Source organism: Platichthys flesus, chromosome 13 (genome assembly GCF_949316205.1).
Source record: "Platichthys flesus chromosome 13, fPlaFle2.1, whole genome shotgun sequence".
NCBI classification, from domain to species: Eukaryota; Metazoa; Chordata; class Actinopteri; order Pleuronectiformes; family Pleuronectidae; genus Platichthys; species Platichthys flesus.
In genome coordinates, this window is record NC_084957.1 from 14608932 (window position 1) to 14626252 (window position 17321).

Consider the following 17321-nt stretch of genomic DNA (forward strand, 5'->3'; position numbering starts at 1 on the left):
AGAGAAATACATAATACTCTCTAATACCCCCCCCCCCCCCCCAAAAAAAATGTCTGCACATACCTGACTTAAACCTATTACTATTATAACACCAATTTAAGGTTACCTCGACAAATACTACGAAGCTCATAATGACTTCCCTATGTTCCCCACTGTATAATCTCTTAATTGTATTTTGTTGCATTTGAGTGCACATCCTTACTGTTTGGTATATGGCGAATACTGCACGAATACACCTTCACATACTTACACTATTCAAACTGTTTCTAGGTTTCCCAATGCATAAGACAAATAAGTGTTTCAGTTGCTCTGGGTGGGACAGTTATATATATTCATATACTTTTGGATGTTTGAACAGCCACATTGCATCATATGTTGTGACTTCCTGTCATTTTTTGATTCTAAAATCTTTGCACATTAGCTTGAAACTGCACAGAACCCATGATACAATGTAGTGCAATTTGCTTTAAGGTTGCATGGCTGCCTGGTCCTATGCATTTGGCCAGAACACAACCCTGCGCCTCCTTCTCATTCTATGCACATCTCAATAAGCAGACCATTGCATAATGCAACAGAGGAGGGAGGTTGCATAATCGCATATGGAAGCAAGGCATTCGGCGTGACGGCCACCGTACTGTTGGAAAACATGTACATTTACTCACAACAACAACAACCAGAGCTATTGTTGCGTAAAGTTATAAAAAACGTACTTATAAACTTGTTATAGATTCTTTATGTGAAGTTTTGTATTGTGACAGATTGGAAGATTAGCCAATCAGCGTCGGAGTGGGCGTGATTTACTACGGGTATTGTCCAATCACTAAGCCAGGAAGCCTGTGTTACTCCTCTGGGAGCATAGCTTCAGAGGCTCCGTGCTGATCTGTGGTCAGTCTGTTCGGTGGAGTCATGCGGAGCCGCCGTAGTTCCACCTCAGGACTCAACTAGACCCAGTTTCTCACCAGAGATGCGGGTAAATGTTGCGGGCGGTCGCAGAGAAGAGTTCCCGAGCTCCTGGCCGACCATCGACAACAACTCCTGGGGCTAACCCGAGGTCTGACGGGGCCGCTTAGCCGACAGCACAGCTCCTGCCAGGACTTTGTTCACTTTTACATTCACAGTAAATCACTCAAAATGGAGATTCACGAAGGAGCAGCGGCGGCGGTGGGCGACGGAGTCCTGGATTTCTCTCGCCTGAGCCTGAGCACGTTCAGCACCGACGGTGTCAGCGAGGAGAGGAAGCGGGACACCCGGCAGCTGTACCTGAACTACAACCGGCTCCTCGCGCTGCCCTCGTCCGTCTGCGTGTTCTGCAACCTGGAGTTCCTGGACATCAGCAACAACGGACTGTCCGCCATCTGCGAGGGCATAACGCGCCTCGGCAACCTGCGGACCCTCGTCGCCAAGAACAACCGCCTGGACGAGTTCTCGCTGCCCAAGGAGTTCGGCTGCCTGCGGCTCGAGGTGCTGAACTTCAGCGGGAACCGATTCACGGAGATCCCGCTGCAGTGCACCAAGCTGCCGCGGCTGCAGTCGCTGTCGCTCGGCGGAAACAGACTCAAGAGCATACCTGCGGAGATAGAGAACCTGACCAGGTGGGTAAACACCCCCCGCCGACCCGCCATGACTTAAAGGTCCAGGGTGACAGATTTGGTTGAAAAGGATCCATTGGCAGAAATTCTGTATAAATTAATCCTAGTGTAAAGTGTTGCATTATTTAGCCTAGAATGAGCCCGTTATATTTAAATACTTTAAATCTACATTGGGCCTCTATAGAGGCCACATTGTTTTTGACAGTAGCCCAGCTGAGGCAAACCAGACCTCATTTGAGTTTTTATGACAGCTGAAGGCTACCACGGGTTCTCTATCATGTTTAGAGTGTGTGTGTGTGTGTGTGGGGGGGGGGGGGTGTAAGAGAGGTGAGGGGAGGGGTATTCAACTGCAAAATGAAACTTCACCACTAGATGTCACCGAATACTACACACTGAACTTTCCACTTGAGAATAAGTGTGGAGACAGTGTCGACCAATTGGTGTATACTTGAATCACTCGTTATAGCTAGCTAGCCAGTTCATTCTCCTGCTTGGTCTAATAATTTTCACCTCGTTTGCAGTTTGAAGTTAAAGGTTCAGTGTGTGGAATACTCTGACATCTACTGGTGAAGTTGCTTGTTGCAGCTGAATATTCTTCACCCTCCCCTTCCAAACATTAAAGGTAACTTGTACTAACACAACTACTTTAAGTAACTGTCTGAGACAACAATTTGCAGAACAGTTTGAAAGTTGTTTTTAAGTTTGCTGGTTTTTAATGTACAAGGCTTTGGTGTTTGGTGCATAACAAAGCTAGGAAGTGGATTAATATCGGTTAGATAAAGCAAATTAAGAGGCAAGTACAGTAGTTGGAGGATACATTTAAAGACAGGAAAGTACAAGATCAGTCAGTGAAAAGGTTTTAGAATATACTATAATGTATTACAGATGCAGAAGATGTTCAAGGAATGTAAGTAGTGGTTCTGTACTTCCTCTCATTCAGTGTTATCTTCACAATGATGTTTGGCCTGTGGCGAAATGGCAACACCAAAGTTCTTGGTTGCTGTTTGCCAGAGTCAGCTTTTATTATGCTGTTGCTATCTATGTGATACATCTGCTTTGAATACCTTCCTGACTCACACTTAAACGGCTGTTTCATGTAGGTCAGAAGAGTTGACACACTTTTGTTATCAAGCAAGAGTCTTAAGCACTTTAATTAAAAAATAGTGAATAGAGAGAAGAACTAACCCATGTTCAGGTGATCAATTCATGCTACACGTCGTTTCAGAATTACTTTTAAGGAAATTGTGTTTACTGCTGTCAGTTTTATTCCTGTCGCTATCTTGCATGTTCATTTCCCGTCAGTTTATCCTGTAAACATTATGATTCATTCTGGAAGCAAGATAATTGTGAACCGTTCCCGTAACCATCAGGATGTGGTTTGGAGACATGAACAAAGTGGCTGTTATAACTAATGGGAGGAATCATGTACAACATTGCAGCAAATAAAGGCAGACGCACTGCTTTTAGTACATGTGGCCAGACAGGCAAACAAGTAGGTCTAATCAATCTCTTGTGAGGAGAAGGCACATAAGTCATGAGTAAATGTACAAGAGAACAATGTCACCAATTTTACAACTGTGTATGTAGCAGCAGCGTCTAATCTGGCCGAGAAAGGCCAGCCAACTGTGTCTATCTTATCATTTCCTCAGTTTAACAGTAGCACGTCAGTGACCGGTGGCAGGCCAAAGGTCAAACATCCAACCGTCTTCATTTGATCATACACAAACACGTCAGTGTGGCTTTTCATAGCGGCAACGTGGCTCAGAGGCAGAGGATGAACGCCGCCTCTGAACGTAGTCACGTGGAGCCAGGTCTCATGAATTTAACAAACACCCTTAACTTATAGAGATTTTACCTGGAGGAAAGGGCTGAGCACTAAAACGATAATGAAAAGAGAAAAATTGTGATATAACTTTTTCTTGATAGACATGTTTTGACAGACAACAATAACAGCCAATGTTAATGAGAATAGCAGCGCTGAACCAATCATGTGGCTCGAATAGAGTTACAGCCAAGTCATGTTAGGTTGATGCTCATAGCACAGAGTGTAGGAGCAGCAGCAGCAGCACACGTGCTAATGTTTGGGCTGCTGCAGAGAGGTGGACGACTCTGCATCGATACAGTGACTGAACATAATCATGTTTTCTGCTACGCTCATTGTTTTGGCGGGTTTCCACCACTGAATAATTTTGACACCACTGATCCATGGTCAGGGTAGACGCTCGTTAAAGTTCCGGTTGTCCTGTGTGGGACACATTAACAATACATCCTATCACTATCATGTTTTATGTATCTGAGACATTTGTACAAGAAGAACATTGTACATAAACACAAATGTAAATATATTCTGATCATTTGATTTATATGGCAATATATATCAGATCTTTTCCCATATCGCCCAGCCCTTCTAGAGGATCTGTGAATGTTTAAAATAACCAGACATTTAGTGGATGTTACCTGGGGAATTTTCAGCGAGCTAATGTGGTTGTTGCTGAGTTATTTCTCATTTCTCCTGCATCCCGTAAGTCATTAATTAGCATTGTAGGTACTTTTCCAAATGTCATGGTTATGCAGCTACACCCGAAGCATGGATTCTCCCAATCCCTTCTTATCCTACCCCCTCACACAAATACATGTCAGAAAACAGACTCGTCTATAAGCTCACCTTGAGGAGCTGCAAAACATCTGTACAAGAGATACAAGCCTTGACCAAACACAGGAGCGGAAGATGAATACTCCAATTGTATGTTTAGCAGTGCATTTTGAATAGTTCAAATATTTCCATGGTCCAACCAGTGCTGCTGTTGTCGGCTGAAGCAGTAAAACAGGGTCATGTAAGGAAAGCTTTAGCTAATAAAGTGAGACATGTGGGAGAAGAGGTGGACAGCAGCCAACACGCAGCTGTGGGTGAGGGAGAATCAAATTCTGTAGATTGAGTTCAGAGTTCTAATTTTGCTTCTCCAGCTCGATGTTTACATGCAAAGAATAATGGCCGTTATTGAGAGAAGCCCAATTTGGTCATCTTAGAAAAGCTTTGAGCAAGTAAAAATAACCTCAGTGGGTTGGGGTCCTCATATTGAATATCTGCCTCTTTGGTATATCGTCACATTTATCAAACAGGAGGTAGAACTTAATGAAAAAGAGTTCCTTAAAAAACTGAATAACACTGAATTCAGGCAGAATATGAATGATCATGTCTTGACGTGTGTAGAGAAAAACACTCCACAACGACACAGGGTCCTCTCCCTGTGGGTTTTCTTTCACTTGTAGTGAAAGAATGGCAATGGTGATTTAGCTTGCTTGCAAAAAAGTTTGTGTATTGTCCTTGATACGCCCCATAAACCAGTGTAATCTCTGGGGGCTGATTTGTGTCACTGTCGGTGAGGACAGGGAGCAGACTCTGAATGTCTCCATTCCCGTCACAGAGGAGCTCGCTCAGTGCTCAGCCACCAAGGACAGCATAATGGCTTCCTGTCCCGCAGTCGCTGTGTCATCAGTTCCTGCAGGCAGATGGCCCGACGGCTTACTTTCGCTGACCAGCCATCCATCGCCCTCTCCCCGTCTCTCCGGTTCACCCGCTATCACCCTCCTGGGTGCTCCATACCTCCATTAACCTTCCAGGGTCCTTTAGTTGTCTTAATAAAACTAACTAATTAACTTCACAGTTTTGCCTTATATATAAATTTGTTGCGGGTCATCGCATGAATAATCTTGTTGGTCTTTTGCAAACTTTCTGTGAGGGGATGATGCATAAAGACATAAATGTCATAGTGAAAAAAATGTAATAATACTCTGGTGATTCGTTATATCATTGGTATTTTTTGTTGTGTAATTACCTCTGTACGTTGCCTGTGATATTTTCTAAGAATTAACACAGAAACATAGGCACAACTTTATGGATTATTTTGCATGAAACCACGTGAATTTAGCTCCCCCTTGTGGTGTGTACCGGTTCTGTACTCGGGTCATATTTCTTTGGGTTAGGGTTGGAAAAATTGCCCTTGACTGCATCTTAACCCCTTGAAATAGAAAGATAGTATAAGTACAAGCAGCAGGGGTTGAAACCTCACCTCTAGAAACCCTGCAAACAAACACAACTTTTTTCATAATATATAAGAAATGAAATGGTCACCTGCTTTACTATACTACAGGGAGTAGACTAGTAAAGCAGTAGTAGAGCTCCTCCACTTCTCTGAGCCGACTGTACCATCTAATACCATTCTCTGCAATTGAGTAGAGGACCATTAGTCTGCAAGCAGAAAGGTTTGAAACACTTACACCTAAACATCAATAATTGTGTCTTCCGTCAAATGGGTTAAATGCAGTAAAGCACTCTAACAGGACCAACTTTTACATAATGACTGACTGTGAGATAAAAGTTTAAAAGTGAATTCAGGGACTACTGACAAAAGAACATTTGCGACCAAAACGCATTCAAATTCTATATGAATTGTGATATTGATTTTCTCCGCCTCTTTTTTTTTCTTTCTGTCAGTCTGGAGCTGTTGTATCTGGGCGGAAACCTCATCACAGCCATTCCTCCGGAAGTGGCGAACCTGCCCTACCTCAGCTACCTGGTCCTGTGTGACAATCGCATCCAAAGTGTCCCCCCACAACTCACCAGGTAAACTGCTGTCCTCCAACACCGTCCTTCCAGTGCAACCTGCAGTCTATCACATCCCTACAGAACGTTATGCCCTCTTGAATCCCGTACCTCTGTGTCTCGCCCCAGGCTCCACTCGCTGCGATCTTTAAGTCTCCACAACAACTTGCTCACTTACCTGCCAAGGGAAATCCTCTGCCTGGTGCACCTGCATGAGCTCAGCCTCAGAGGCAACCCACTGGTGGTGCGCTTTGTCAAGGAGATGACCTACGACCCGCCCTCGCTGCTAGAATTGGCCGGACGTACGGTCAAGAGCGGAAATATTCAATACTACCCTGGTGATATGCCTGCGGATCTGCTGCGATACCTGGACCTGGCCAGCAAGTGTCCCAACCCTAAGTGTGCCGGTAAGAGTTTCTTGTCTGAGAAAAATCCAGATTTGTAATGTTAGAATACTTTTATGCAGCTCCGTCATATATCCTTCAATATGTGAGACTTTTAAAGACCTAGAAGTCAACATCTAATCATTTAAAGAAATACACAAATGAATGAGGAAAGTTTGTTTTTCATGAATGTGCTTTTTGTGAGTTCTTCTTTTTATGATCCGGTGACTCATCAGTTTTATCTTGTAGACTCTTGTAGGGTCTTGATCTCTGTCGGAAAGTAATGTGATAACATTTCCCGAATTTGTCTTTCCCTTTACCGTTTCCTGCCTGGTGATGGTGAAGATTTATTGTATTGATTGTGTTGTGTTATTGTATGCATTTGTCACACTGAACAATTCAGGTCACTGACCAGCCACTTGAACCTGAATCGTTTTTTCCACTTTCTCCAGGCGTCTACTTTGATTCATGTGTGCGCCAGATCAAATTTGTGGACTTCTGTGGGAAGTACCGGCTGCCCCTCATGCACTACCTGTGCTCCCCAGAATGCACCTCTCCCTGCAGCTCCAACCCCCCCAGCGACGCGGACTCGGAAGACGAGAGCAGCGTGCCGGCGGCCCGCCTTCAGAGGGTGCTTCTGGGATAGCACGCCACAGGAACCTGTGACCACGCTCAGCCTCGTCAGTTTGTCACTGTGCTCAACATTTATACAGACACGACTTGGCTCGTCAGACTATGAGTGCATAGAAATACGCACTCATACGGTGCATTCAGGAAGTAATCAGACTCCTAAATCTGTTTTTCACTCTGAAGATTTATTCTGTCTCATCAATCGTCACTGAATGCCCGAAATGATAAAGTGAAAATAGTTTGGGGTTTAAAGTTCCTCTGTATGAGATTGTGGATGTTTTTTAGTACCATTTCAGTCTCGGTTTTTGGATTTGATGCATCCTTACTATCTAATTGGAAGAAGTCTGGTTGTTCCCATCTTCTTCAATTGAAGAATCATGAAGGCCCCTGTGCTCTTAGGAACCTTCAATGCCGCAGATTTTTGCAGCCTTACCCAATTATCTGCTTCGACGAAAGCCTCTTTCTTAGCTCAGGCAGGTTCTTCATCCTCATAGCTTGGTTTTCACTCTGATATGCAACTGTGAGACCTTATATAGACCAGTGTGTGCCTTTCAAAGTCCTGTCTAATCTATTGAATTTACCAAAGGTTGACTCCAATCAATATGTCAAAACATCTTACAGATGAGAAATGTGACACATGCACTAAATTTGAAATGTCAGACCGTTACAGCATAAGGAAGCAACATAACCAAATGTGGCGAAAGTGAAGAGGTCTGAATACTTCCTGGATGTACTTGTACATTGGGTTTTACATATAGCCACTAAAACATTTACTACTGGGGTCTTGGAAAAAATGTCTGCCATTTTATGAAAATGGTTGGATGGAAATGAGATCACTCTCCACATAACGAGTAAAGGAATCATTTCCCTCGAAGCTGTAAATCCACACTCATGACTGTGTGAAAGTGCTGCTGTCATGGTGGAACATTGGAGGGCAGTAAAGCTCCTGTTTGGACTGTGAACACTGAGGCACCGGCAGGATTCTTTTCCTTTCCAGGGAACCATACGTTCTCTTTAATACAACACTTGGTGCTTTTGTTTCTCATAACCATTAAGTGCATTAGTCTGTATTCTCTGAGAGTTTGGATATGAACAAAGTGGGTTTTGTCCAACTACTGGAAAACACCTAGCAAGCTTTGGTTTTTAAGTGCTTTGATCAAGTGAACTTCAAAGCGGCTCTGCTAACTGAGAAAAAATAAAGTCTGGGCTTTGTCTTGTACGTCAACAGAAACAATAACCAGTTTGTCACCACGGTAGTCTGAGCCGAACAAGCACAAAGTGGGAGATGACCTTATTTATGCTGTGTGTGGTGAATTTAGGCCGTCTCACATAATTTGAGCAGATCAAGATTTAAACTTTTTTTTGCCCAGTCAGCACATTGAACACAACCTTGAAAGTTGAATTTGTTTGACATTATGGCATTGTTGTTATAAATTAACCCAGGATAAGGGTTCTGTGTGTATGTGAAGGAATGCTTGTCCAGGCTTACTCACAGGAAATGGATGTGGGAAGGACCAGGGAAACCGTGTTCACTCCGAAACAATAGCTATTCAGCCAAACACAGTGGCACCCTTTAATGTTTGTGTTCGGGGCTTTAGGTTTTCTCTCGGACATAAACATCAGTCGACGTGAGCGAACGCAGCCTGCAGCCAGAAGTAGTTTACTTTTTTCTTTTTTTTGAGGCAGGAACCGAGACGATGGTGGTTCGGTTCCCAGTTACATCACTGCTTCATCCTTCAGCTTGTGTGGGAGGCTGGGGGGTATTTTAGTGTCCATTAGCGAGAAGGAAAACCAGCGACGCCCCTCTGTTACAGTAGCATCTACACATGAGCCTATAAAGTGCCTTACTTATGGTGACTTCTAACACAGCGAGACAAGAGTTTGAAGAAATGTGATCTTTGCACCCTGAAATGTGACAAGTTTAACAAGTCCTTTTTATAAATGATTTTTATACTCATCAGCTTAACCACGATTAAGAGAGAGTAACCTTTTATAACAGAATGAACTTCTTTTATACAAATCCCTTTTCTAATGTTAAACACATATTTAAATGTCTGCAGGAATAGATGGCACTTACATAGAAGATATATTGGTATATATATATATATTAATTGTATGTACTATTACCCCATTCGGATGTATGTAGACTGTACAGTTATATATAACATTAATAAAGACTGATTGCAATATCTTAAAATGCCAATATTGTGTGATTTCATCGTGGCCAAATGAATACAATAGGTATTTCATGTGCAGTTTTTAAATAAGATTTTATAGACAGTGTGTTTGTGCAGTCGGAGAGATTGTGTGTGTTTACGTGAAGCAGTTGAAGTCGTTTGAATTTTTCCAGGTTTCATTTGCATTTGAAGGTGAGTTCATTCTAGAGGCAGAATAATACTGAAAGAAAGTTTTTCTGTAACCCGAGCCGATCTGCTAATCCTCTAACATCACCTGCCAAGAGCCGGCAGACACTTTTTTTCTCCTCCCTCGTCCTTTCACACTTTCTGCTTCCATCTCGTTAACTTTCGTTTCACCTCGCTGTTTCTCTTACTGCCCGTCTGGCCACATCGATGCTCTTTGAGTTTCACATATTTGTTGTTGTTTTGAATGGTCACAGCTGGGTTCCTGTGTTATTTTTTCTTTATTTTTTACACCTTCATATTCACTCTTGCAAACATGTGCAGCTAGGAACCTTCCAGCGACAGCAGGCACCAAATGATCCCCACGTCCACATTTTGTGGCCGTGTGGATCATGTAGATCAGTGATTCTCAAATGGGGGTACGCGTACCCCTGGGGGTACTTGAAGGTACTCCAGGGGATACTTGGGATTTTTTTTTTTTATATTTAAAATTAGCATCCATTCAAAAACCCTTGAAAAATTGTTACTTAACAAATATTCAATATAATATAAGTGTAAGTTTATGAACTAAATTTGTATATTCAGTAGGCTTTTCAATTTAATTATCCTAAAAAAACAGAATCTCCCCCATACCGATGGTTTGACCCAACCTGGCACACGCCACCTGTCATCGCCTCTCATCACCTGCCTTGAAAACTTCAACAATGGAGTCGAGTTGAGGTGCAGCAGCAATACTGCTGAAACACGGAGGGACAAGTACAAAAGAAGTCGAAACCAGACAGAGAGCCTTCCCTAAACAACACCGTGGGAGCTTGTGCCTTTTCGAAGGGGCGCTAATACGTAAAAGTTTTTCGTTGTGAAGTTAATAATTCATAACAAGAAGTCCGCGTCTCTACCTGTACCCTTTCAAAATAAAAGCCTGTAATACAAAAGCGGAAATGAAATTGTATGAACTTAAAGAGAACAAATATTTCACAATAAAATAACAGAAAGACACTTCACCAATATTTACGTTAACATAGATTGGGTTATTTACACTTTATGTTTTTTCTGTGGGGAGAGATTAGCCAGCAGTGGCATTAAGCCACCACATATTCAGCGGTATCTCCAGACAAAACATGAAAGTCATGTTGCTAAGCCACCTGAGTTTTTGTAGAGGAAACTTTCTGAATTCAGGTCATCTCAAGACACGATGCAAAAAGCCTCCCAGAAGCAAGCGGAAACAAGCTACCTGTCAGTAATCTTTTCGATCCTTAAAGAAGATATTTTAAGATGATAAATATAAAAAAACAATTTTTTGAGCTAATCTTTTATTTAAAACTAAGTTAATGATTAATTTTTTGGGAAGAAGTGTTTAGCTATAATTAAGTTCATGAGTTCAGTTTGAGAACATATCTTTATTATGATCCCAAAAGAGATCACTTTAAGTTGATAATTATTTTGATGTGCATAAATCTTTATTTATATTGAGATAATAATAAAAGTCTTTAGTTATTTTTACATCTTTGTATTTCCAAATAGTTCAAGAGAGACCACTACAAATGAGCAATGTCATGGAAATTGATGGAGTTTTAAATTTTAATGTGTCTAGTTACAAGGATTAATAAATCACATTACATCTTTCTTTCAACCAAAAATGCTTTGCGCTGGTCAGGGGGTACTCGGCAGAATTTTTTCTTCAAAGGGGGTACGTCACTGAAAAAAGGTTGAGAACCACTGATGTAGATCATGTTGCACTAACGTAGGTCTGTGTGCACATGAGTAGGCACGCTCGCACGGGGCATGTTTTCTTGGTCCTGGGACGCTGTCAGAGATGCAACCTGAGATACAGCTGATGATGAGCTTGAAGAGATGAGTTGTAAAAGACAGATGCAGCTCTGGATGACAGAAAATAAAATAAATCATGAATTTAGGACCATAAAAGCCGGATTGGAAAATGGATTGTTTCAATGAGGGAAGCTATTTTCTCTGTCTTAATCGTCTGCAACTCTGCCAGGTAAATGTTCCATTGTGTTGTTTTTTGTCCCATATATATTTATGAGGTATGTATCTGCCATGCAAAACCTATTTTGGCTGCAGATTTTGAAACCGGTCACCAGTCGCACATACAGTATCCGTGGTGATCAGTGGGTCAAACAGTGCGCTGCTTTCACATAAAGGTTTTTTTTGATACTCTAAGCCTCTTATCCCCTCAGACAGAGACGTACCGGCACAAATAAGCTCACAGTATAACCAGTGTGAATTAACATGCACGGCAGACCTCACACATTAGATGTTTCAAATTTCAGCCCAAGCTTTTGCACAATGATGACAATCCAACCCTTACTTGGACAAAACCTGGTTGGAGTCCACAGCACAGGAGGTGGTCTCGGTGGAGGTGAGGGGGTTAGAGAGGGAAGGAAAGAAATGGCAGTTGAAAAAAATGTACCCACTGCTGTGTTACCATGTTTGATTGCTGTGGTGAACGACTCGTTCTTACCGCCTTTCAATTCCTCTGCATCTGCCATTGACCCTATGAGATGGTAAATCATGACCCCATGTTTTTCCCTTATTCAACATTGTCTTATAATCAAGCTGTGCCAGTTACACACACACACACACACACACACACGTATATATATATCAGTTCCCTAAAAATGCCTGGTCAAGATTCATGAAATATTCCCAGACTGTGAAATGAAAAGTTGAGGAAGGTAAAAAAAATGTTCCTGGATCCGTCTCCTGTTTCGGATTCACACCCAAAATGCATCCTTCCTGCAAACATCGTAGAAATTTGTTGAGTTCTTTTTGTGTCTTTTTGCTTATTGACAAGCAAACAGACAGTGAAGAAAACATCACCCCTTCAGCAGAGGTATTAAGAAAAGTTTAGATGATTGGCTCCCGAGTCCAGTCAATGTGTCACGTCCACGCTTATGGAACTTTATAATCAATGGAAAGCTGAGAAGAACTCTCATTTAACTCAAAATAATATTTGTATAGAAAGTTAAAAAACGCTTACTTTCACATTATTAGTAATAATTGTTATTACACCCTCAATAAATCACTGATTGCATAAACTTTTATGTGTCATATGAACAACTTAATTATAAGTGATAATGTGTTTGATGAGCCAACACATTATCTGCCAGTTATTGCATCATCAGTTGCTTCTTTTCAACACCCAACCTGGAAGATCTTTTTAGAAACTGAGAGGAGGCTGATGCTTGGCCCTGCCTTCACTATAGAGACACAATGAATGACGCCTGCTGGGGAGCTTTGATCAGGACCATAATCCTGGTCCATGGCAACGCTGCAGGAGGAGCTGTGGCGTTCCAGAGAGGGATTTGTTTCTGGGTATGTTAGCGGGCAAACCTGGGCATGTCAGAGGGGAGCGTCCAGATCCTCTGGCAAGGACGCGGTTGGGCTGGAGGGGGTCTGAGGTGCTTCACACACAGAGAACAATGCTTTTCCATCGACACAGTCTCAACCGCTACAGGCTGGAGTGACTCTCTGGAAGTTATGAGTCAAATAAGAGTCACTGGTAATTTCAATTTTGCGAAACAAATATCTCCACTCTCTGCAATAATTAACATTTTTGTAAAAAAAAACTGAATGCATATATCTGAATAATCTCATTTATAAATCAAAAGGAATTCCCGCGACTTTAAAGCAACACTATGTAACTTTTACTGAGCAACAGCGCCCTCTGCAGCCGTACATGATGTTCACCATGATCTCCGACTTCAATTGATTTGGTCATTTAAGGTAGATCAAAAAACTATTTAAATGACATTTCAACATTACTCTTGAACTCACTGGACCCAATCTGTTGAAGTTGCAACTACGAGTCGGTTCCACACTTCTCACACCATCAATCTCTTTTTCAAGCTGCTGTTTCGAGTTCAAAATGTCGCAATCATTTTTGAATGTTTGATCGACTTTTGCAGGACATATTTTGTGCATGTGAGAAAAAAGTTCAAATTTGTTCTGTTATATTTTCTGTAGTGCTGTTTCACAAATTTCCTATTTGCGCATGTGGAAACAACTGCAGGGTGTGAAACATATCCGTGATTCAATGGCTAGCACCAGGTTGAGTAAGAGGCGCAGATGCTTCCATGTCAGGACACAGTGGTTTATTTTGTTGACTTGCAGACAATGTGGTGGTCGAGAGAAAACACAGAGACCATCATTGACACCTGTATTTGTTAATTAGAACATCTTAATGTAAGACTTGATCCCTGGTAACCTCAGACGGACGACACGCGTCCCGTTTCATCCAGAGTCAGCTTCTCTTCTTTGACTCCTGCTTTTTGAGTATAAAATATTCACGCTCCTGGTAACCTGAGCGTGGCTGCAGTCCACCTGCTGCTGGGGCCGTCTGTCTTGAACCTGATCTTGGGAGAAACCTGAGAGCGATCGCCACGCTTTGAGTGAAACTGAGCCGGTGACAGGGAATCAGCCCTTCAAAGGGACGACAATGTAACTAATTTGATCCAAAACACACGAGAGGGAAACGTTCTTTTTCCCCTGTTTCTGTGCATCAGAGCTTTTGTTACTAGATGATTACCTCAGGATGGGTTTATCCTTTCTGTTGACCTCATAGTGTGACTGTAGTAGTCAGAGTTTCCATCGGCACAAGAGGAAATCATTTAAAATAAACACTGTTGTCAGTAATTGCTTTTTAACTCAATTTAAAGGGGACATAATATAAAAAAAAACACCTTTGAGAAAAATTGGTTTTCCTCTTTTTTGGTATTTCGACCAAAGTGTATTACAAATATGTTTGTAAGGGCCATAGAAACAAAAGCGGTCTTAATATGTCTCCTTTAATCAATTTAAAAACATAAATATTTTTGTTCTGCAACTTCTCATGAAGTTTAGTCCAGTGGTTAATGTACTCGGGAACTATAGGTGCCGATGTTCATAGTAAAGAATACACCTAGTGAAAATGGAGCATTCAGGAGCCCAGTAGTGTGCACAATGTAAATCAGTCTGATAGAAAGCATCAGTTTTCACCTGGTTGTCCTCATCTCCATTGAAACAAAGCAGAATTTTAAAGTGAAACATTTGGGTGAATATAAAATGAGTTTATCATTATGTGCACATGAGTATTTTATTTTTTTTGTCCAAAAGACAAACTGCAGCATCACAAGGTTTTTCACAAGCGAGACACAAATGTGCTGAAGACGATTCTTAAAAAACAATGTTTTATGAAAAACTGCATGTAACTAAACTACATCCTGTGTGTGTTTGTTTCTGTATGTGTGCGTGTTAGTGTGTCTTTCCCCACACACCGCTGTCAGAAATGGTGACACTCCCTCATCAGGAATGACCCGGTGTGTGAGGCTCACACTGTAAATCTCTGTGACGTTTTAATAACACCTTCATGCTTCTTATTTCTGGCTGAGAAAAATGCAGCAGAGATTCCTTGTGCCGCACTCTGTTGATTACCAGCCCGCAGACTCGATCATAGGTCATGCGTTTTTGAAAATAGAGATGATGTGTGTTTGTCTTTCCAATAAAGCAGGTGCTGTTATTCAGTGTATTTATTTGCACTGTGGACAGGGAGCGCGCCACCCAGTCCCCCGGGGGCCCCTGCTGCAAAATGATGCACCCGCATGGTCACAGCCTTCCTGCGCGGCATGGATCACGTCACACCCCCATCCCTCATCTGTGGAGGTGAAAAAAACACACACACACACACACACACACACACACACACACACACACACACACACACACACACACACACACACACGCCTCCCTCCTCGGACGCAAACGCCTCCCTGCGCTCTCAGATGAAAACTTGGGCAGTCTTCTGCGGAGCGTTTCCCTGAGTGACTCGACCTTCCCGGGCTGCGCACCGACGGGTTGATGAACGGATCAGTGTGCGGGATTCCCTCCAAGTCGGCCGTGTGGCTATGGGAACTTTGCCGCTATGATAGAGAACACACCATCATCCACTCATCTGCTTTCTACTCACCTAAAAAGCTGTCGGAGTTTTACGCAATGGAGTCTGGAGCGGGACGAGGCGACGGGATCCGCCGCGCGCTCGGGAGACACAGGTTTCTCTTTTTTTTTCTCTTTTCGGAGCTTTATCCTTTATTCCTTGATCTTTATCAACGTGTTTGTTTCTTCTAAAAAAGTATTGGTCTATCACTCTCATATTTGACCGTTCACCGTCTGCGACTGGATGCAGCGCAGAGGAAACACATGGTTTAACGCATTTTTACGCATCGTTTCCAATGACTTAAATGTACCATTGATCAAGTCTGTTACAGGAGAAGAGCACTGAAGACGTATAATACTCTATAAATGACATAAACGACGTAAATAATATTATACTATATAAGTATGTTTCAAAGAACCTGAATCGCCATTATTTCCCTATGCCAATGGACAATAGTCAAAATATCTATCTATCTATCATTTCAAAGGGCTATTCTTCTTCTTCTTCTTCTTCTTCTTCTTCTTCTTCTTCTTCTTCTTCTTCTTCTTCTTCTTCTTCTTCTTGTTATTATTATTAAATATGCATTTCTTTCATTTTAGTGAAAATATTATATTTAATTCAACATTCAAATATGCAGATCATAGACTGATACACAGAGACATGGACATACAAAGACACAGACATAGCCCTTCTATACTGCACCCATGCAGGCTTTTTTAGATGTCATTTTGACATGTGTGACCAGTCTATGGAACCAACCTGCAGCCTAATCTGGACGTGTGTCTAGCTTGACGTGAGATTTCAGGGTCAGTAAATTGCATTCTAACTCAGCTTAAAGAATAAACTTATAAACGGATTACTGAGTGAGGAGGAATGTTTCAATATTGGCCCCTGAAGCGAGCTTTACATCTGGCAGCGACCGCCTCTCTAATCTTAAAAGGGAAGCACAGAGATTGACAGGACAATGAAAGGTTTTAACTCTTTTTTTGTAAAAAGTATTTCAGATTTAGTTTTGAAATGTATTAGTTATTTAAATAGATGCAACTGGAGGACACAGGGCCTCCCTTTACAGCTCAAAGCTTTGCTGCACACAGGTTAGGCCCGCCCTACATTTAAGTGAAACCTCCAAGGCCGCAGGTAGCTCAGGTATTACCTGCGGTTTAGGCTTCAGACACTCCTCGTGACTCGTGAACTGTCAAAACATGTCCATAAAACCAAGCTCAGCCGGGGGGACGGGCCCTGTGCTCGTAGCTCATGGTGACCCCTCCATGGTAGGTGTTGGCCGACCTTTCCTGACCTCTACAGGGTTTTCTCCTAAGCTGAGATCGATGGATGCAGGATTTTGAAAAACGGGCGGAAATGCCTCTCTCTGCCGGCTTTTCCTGCGGGAAGCCGCAGAACTGTGATCTAAAATAGGAAAGTGACGAAAGGCCCTGGACAGGATCTCCAGACATTTCCCACACATGCTGCCCAGAGGTCCTCATTGTTCTACTAACATCATTAGTTTTTGGAAATAGGTCACTCCAGACTAACTTTCTTTCAAATCGAATAGTTCTTCATGTCACTGTGTTGTTTATTTACTTATCAAGTCCTAATCTGATTTAGTCTGTGAGTATATATTTACCCCACTTTTTTTGATTCATTCTGTAATCTAACTAAACAAAGCCCTCGGGTTATCTTAGTCACTCCACAGACAAGGACGTGACACGATTCCTAACAACACGCTACTCATCTCAACACTCATCTGTCTGCCTAATTCCATCGATGCAAGTGGTCGCACATAGTCTCAGGGACACGAACCTGAGTCATGGCAGCGTTCTCCCCAGA

The 17321-nt window shown here is 42.2% G+C and overlaps 1 protein-coding gene across 1 annotated transcript; it reads left to right on the forward strand.

Annotated features, from left to right (window-relative positions):
• The first annotated feature begins 867 nt into the window (after positions 1 to 867).
• lrrc58b (leucine rich repeat containing 58b) lies at positions 868 to 9402 on the forward strand. The gene is made up of 4 exons (XM_062402636.1): positions 868 to 1592; positions 6085 to 6213; positions 6322 to 6599; positions 7028 to 9402. Exons 1-4 carry the CDS (start codon positions 1132 to 1134, stop codon positions 7219 to 7221), a joined length of 1062 nt encoding a protein of 353 aa, XP_062258620.1. The 5' UTR covers positions 868 to 1131; the 3' UTR covers positions 7222 to 9402.
• Positions 9403 to 17321: the final 7919 nt, after the last annotated feature.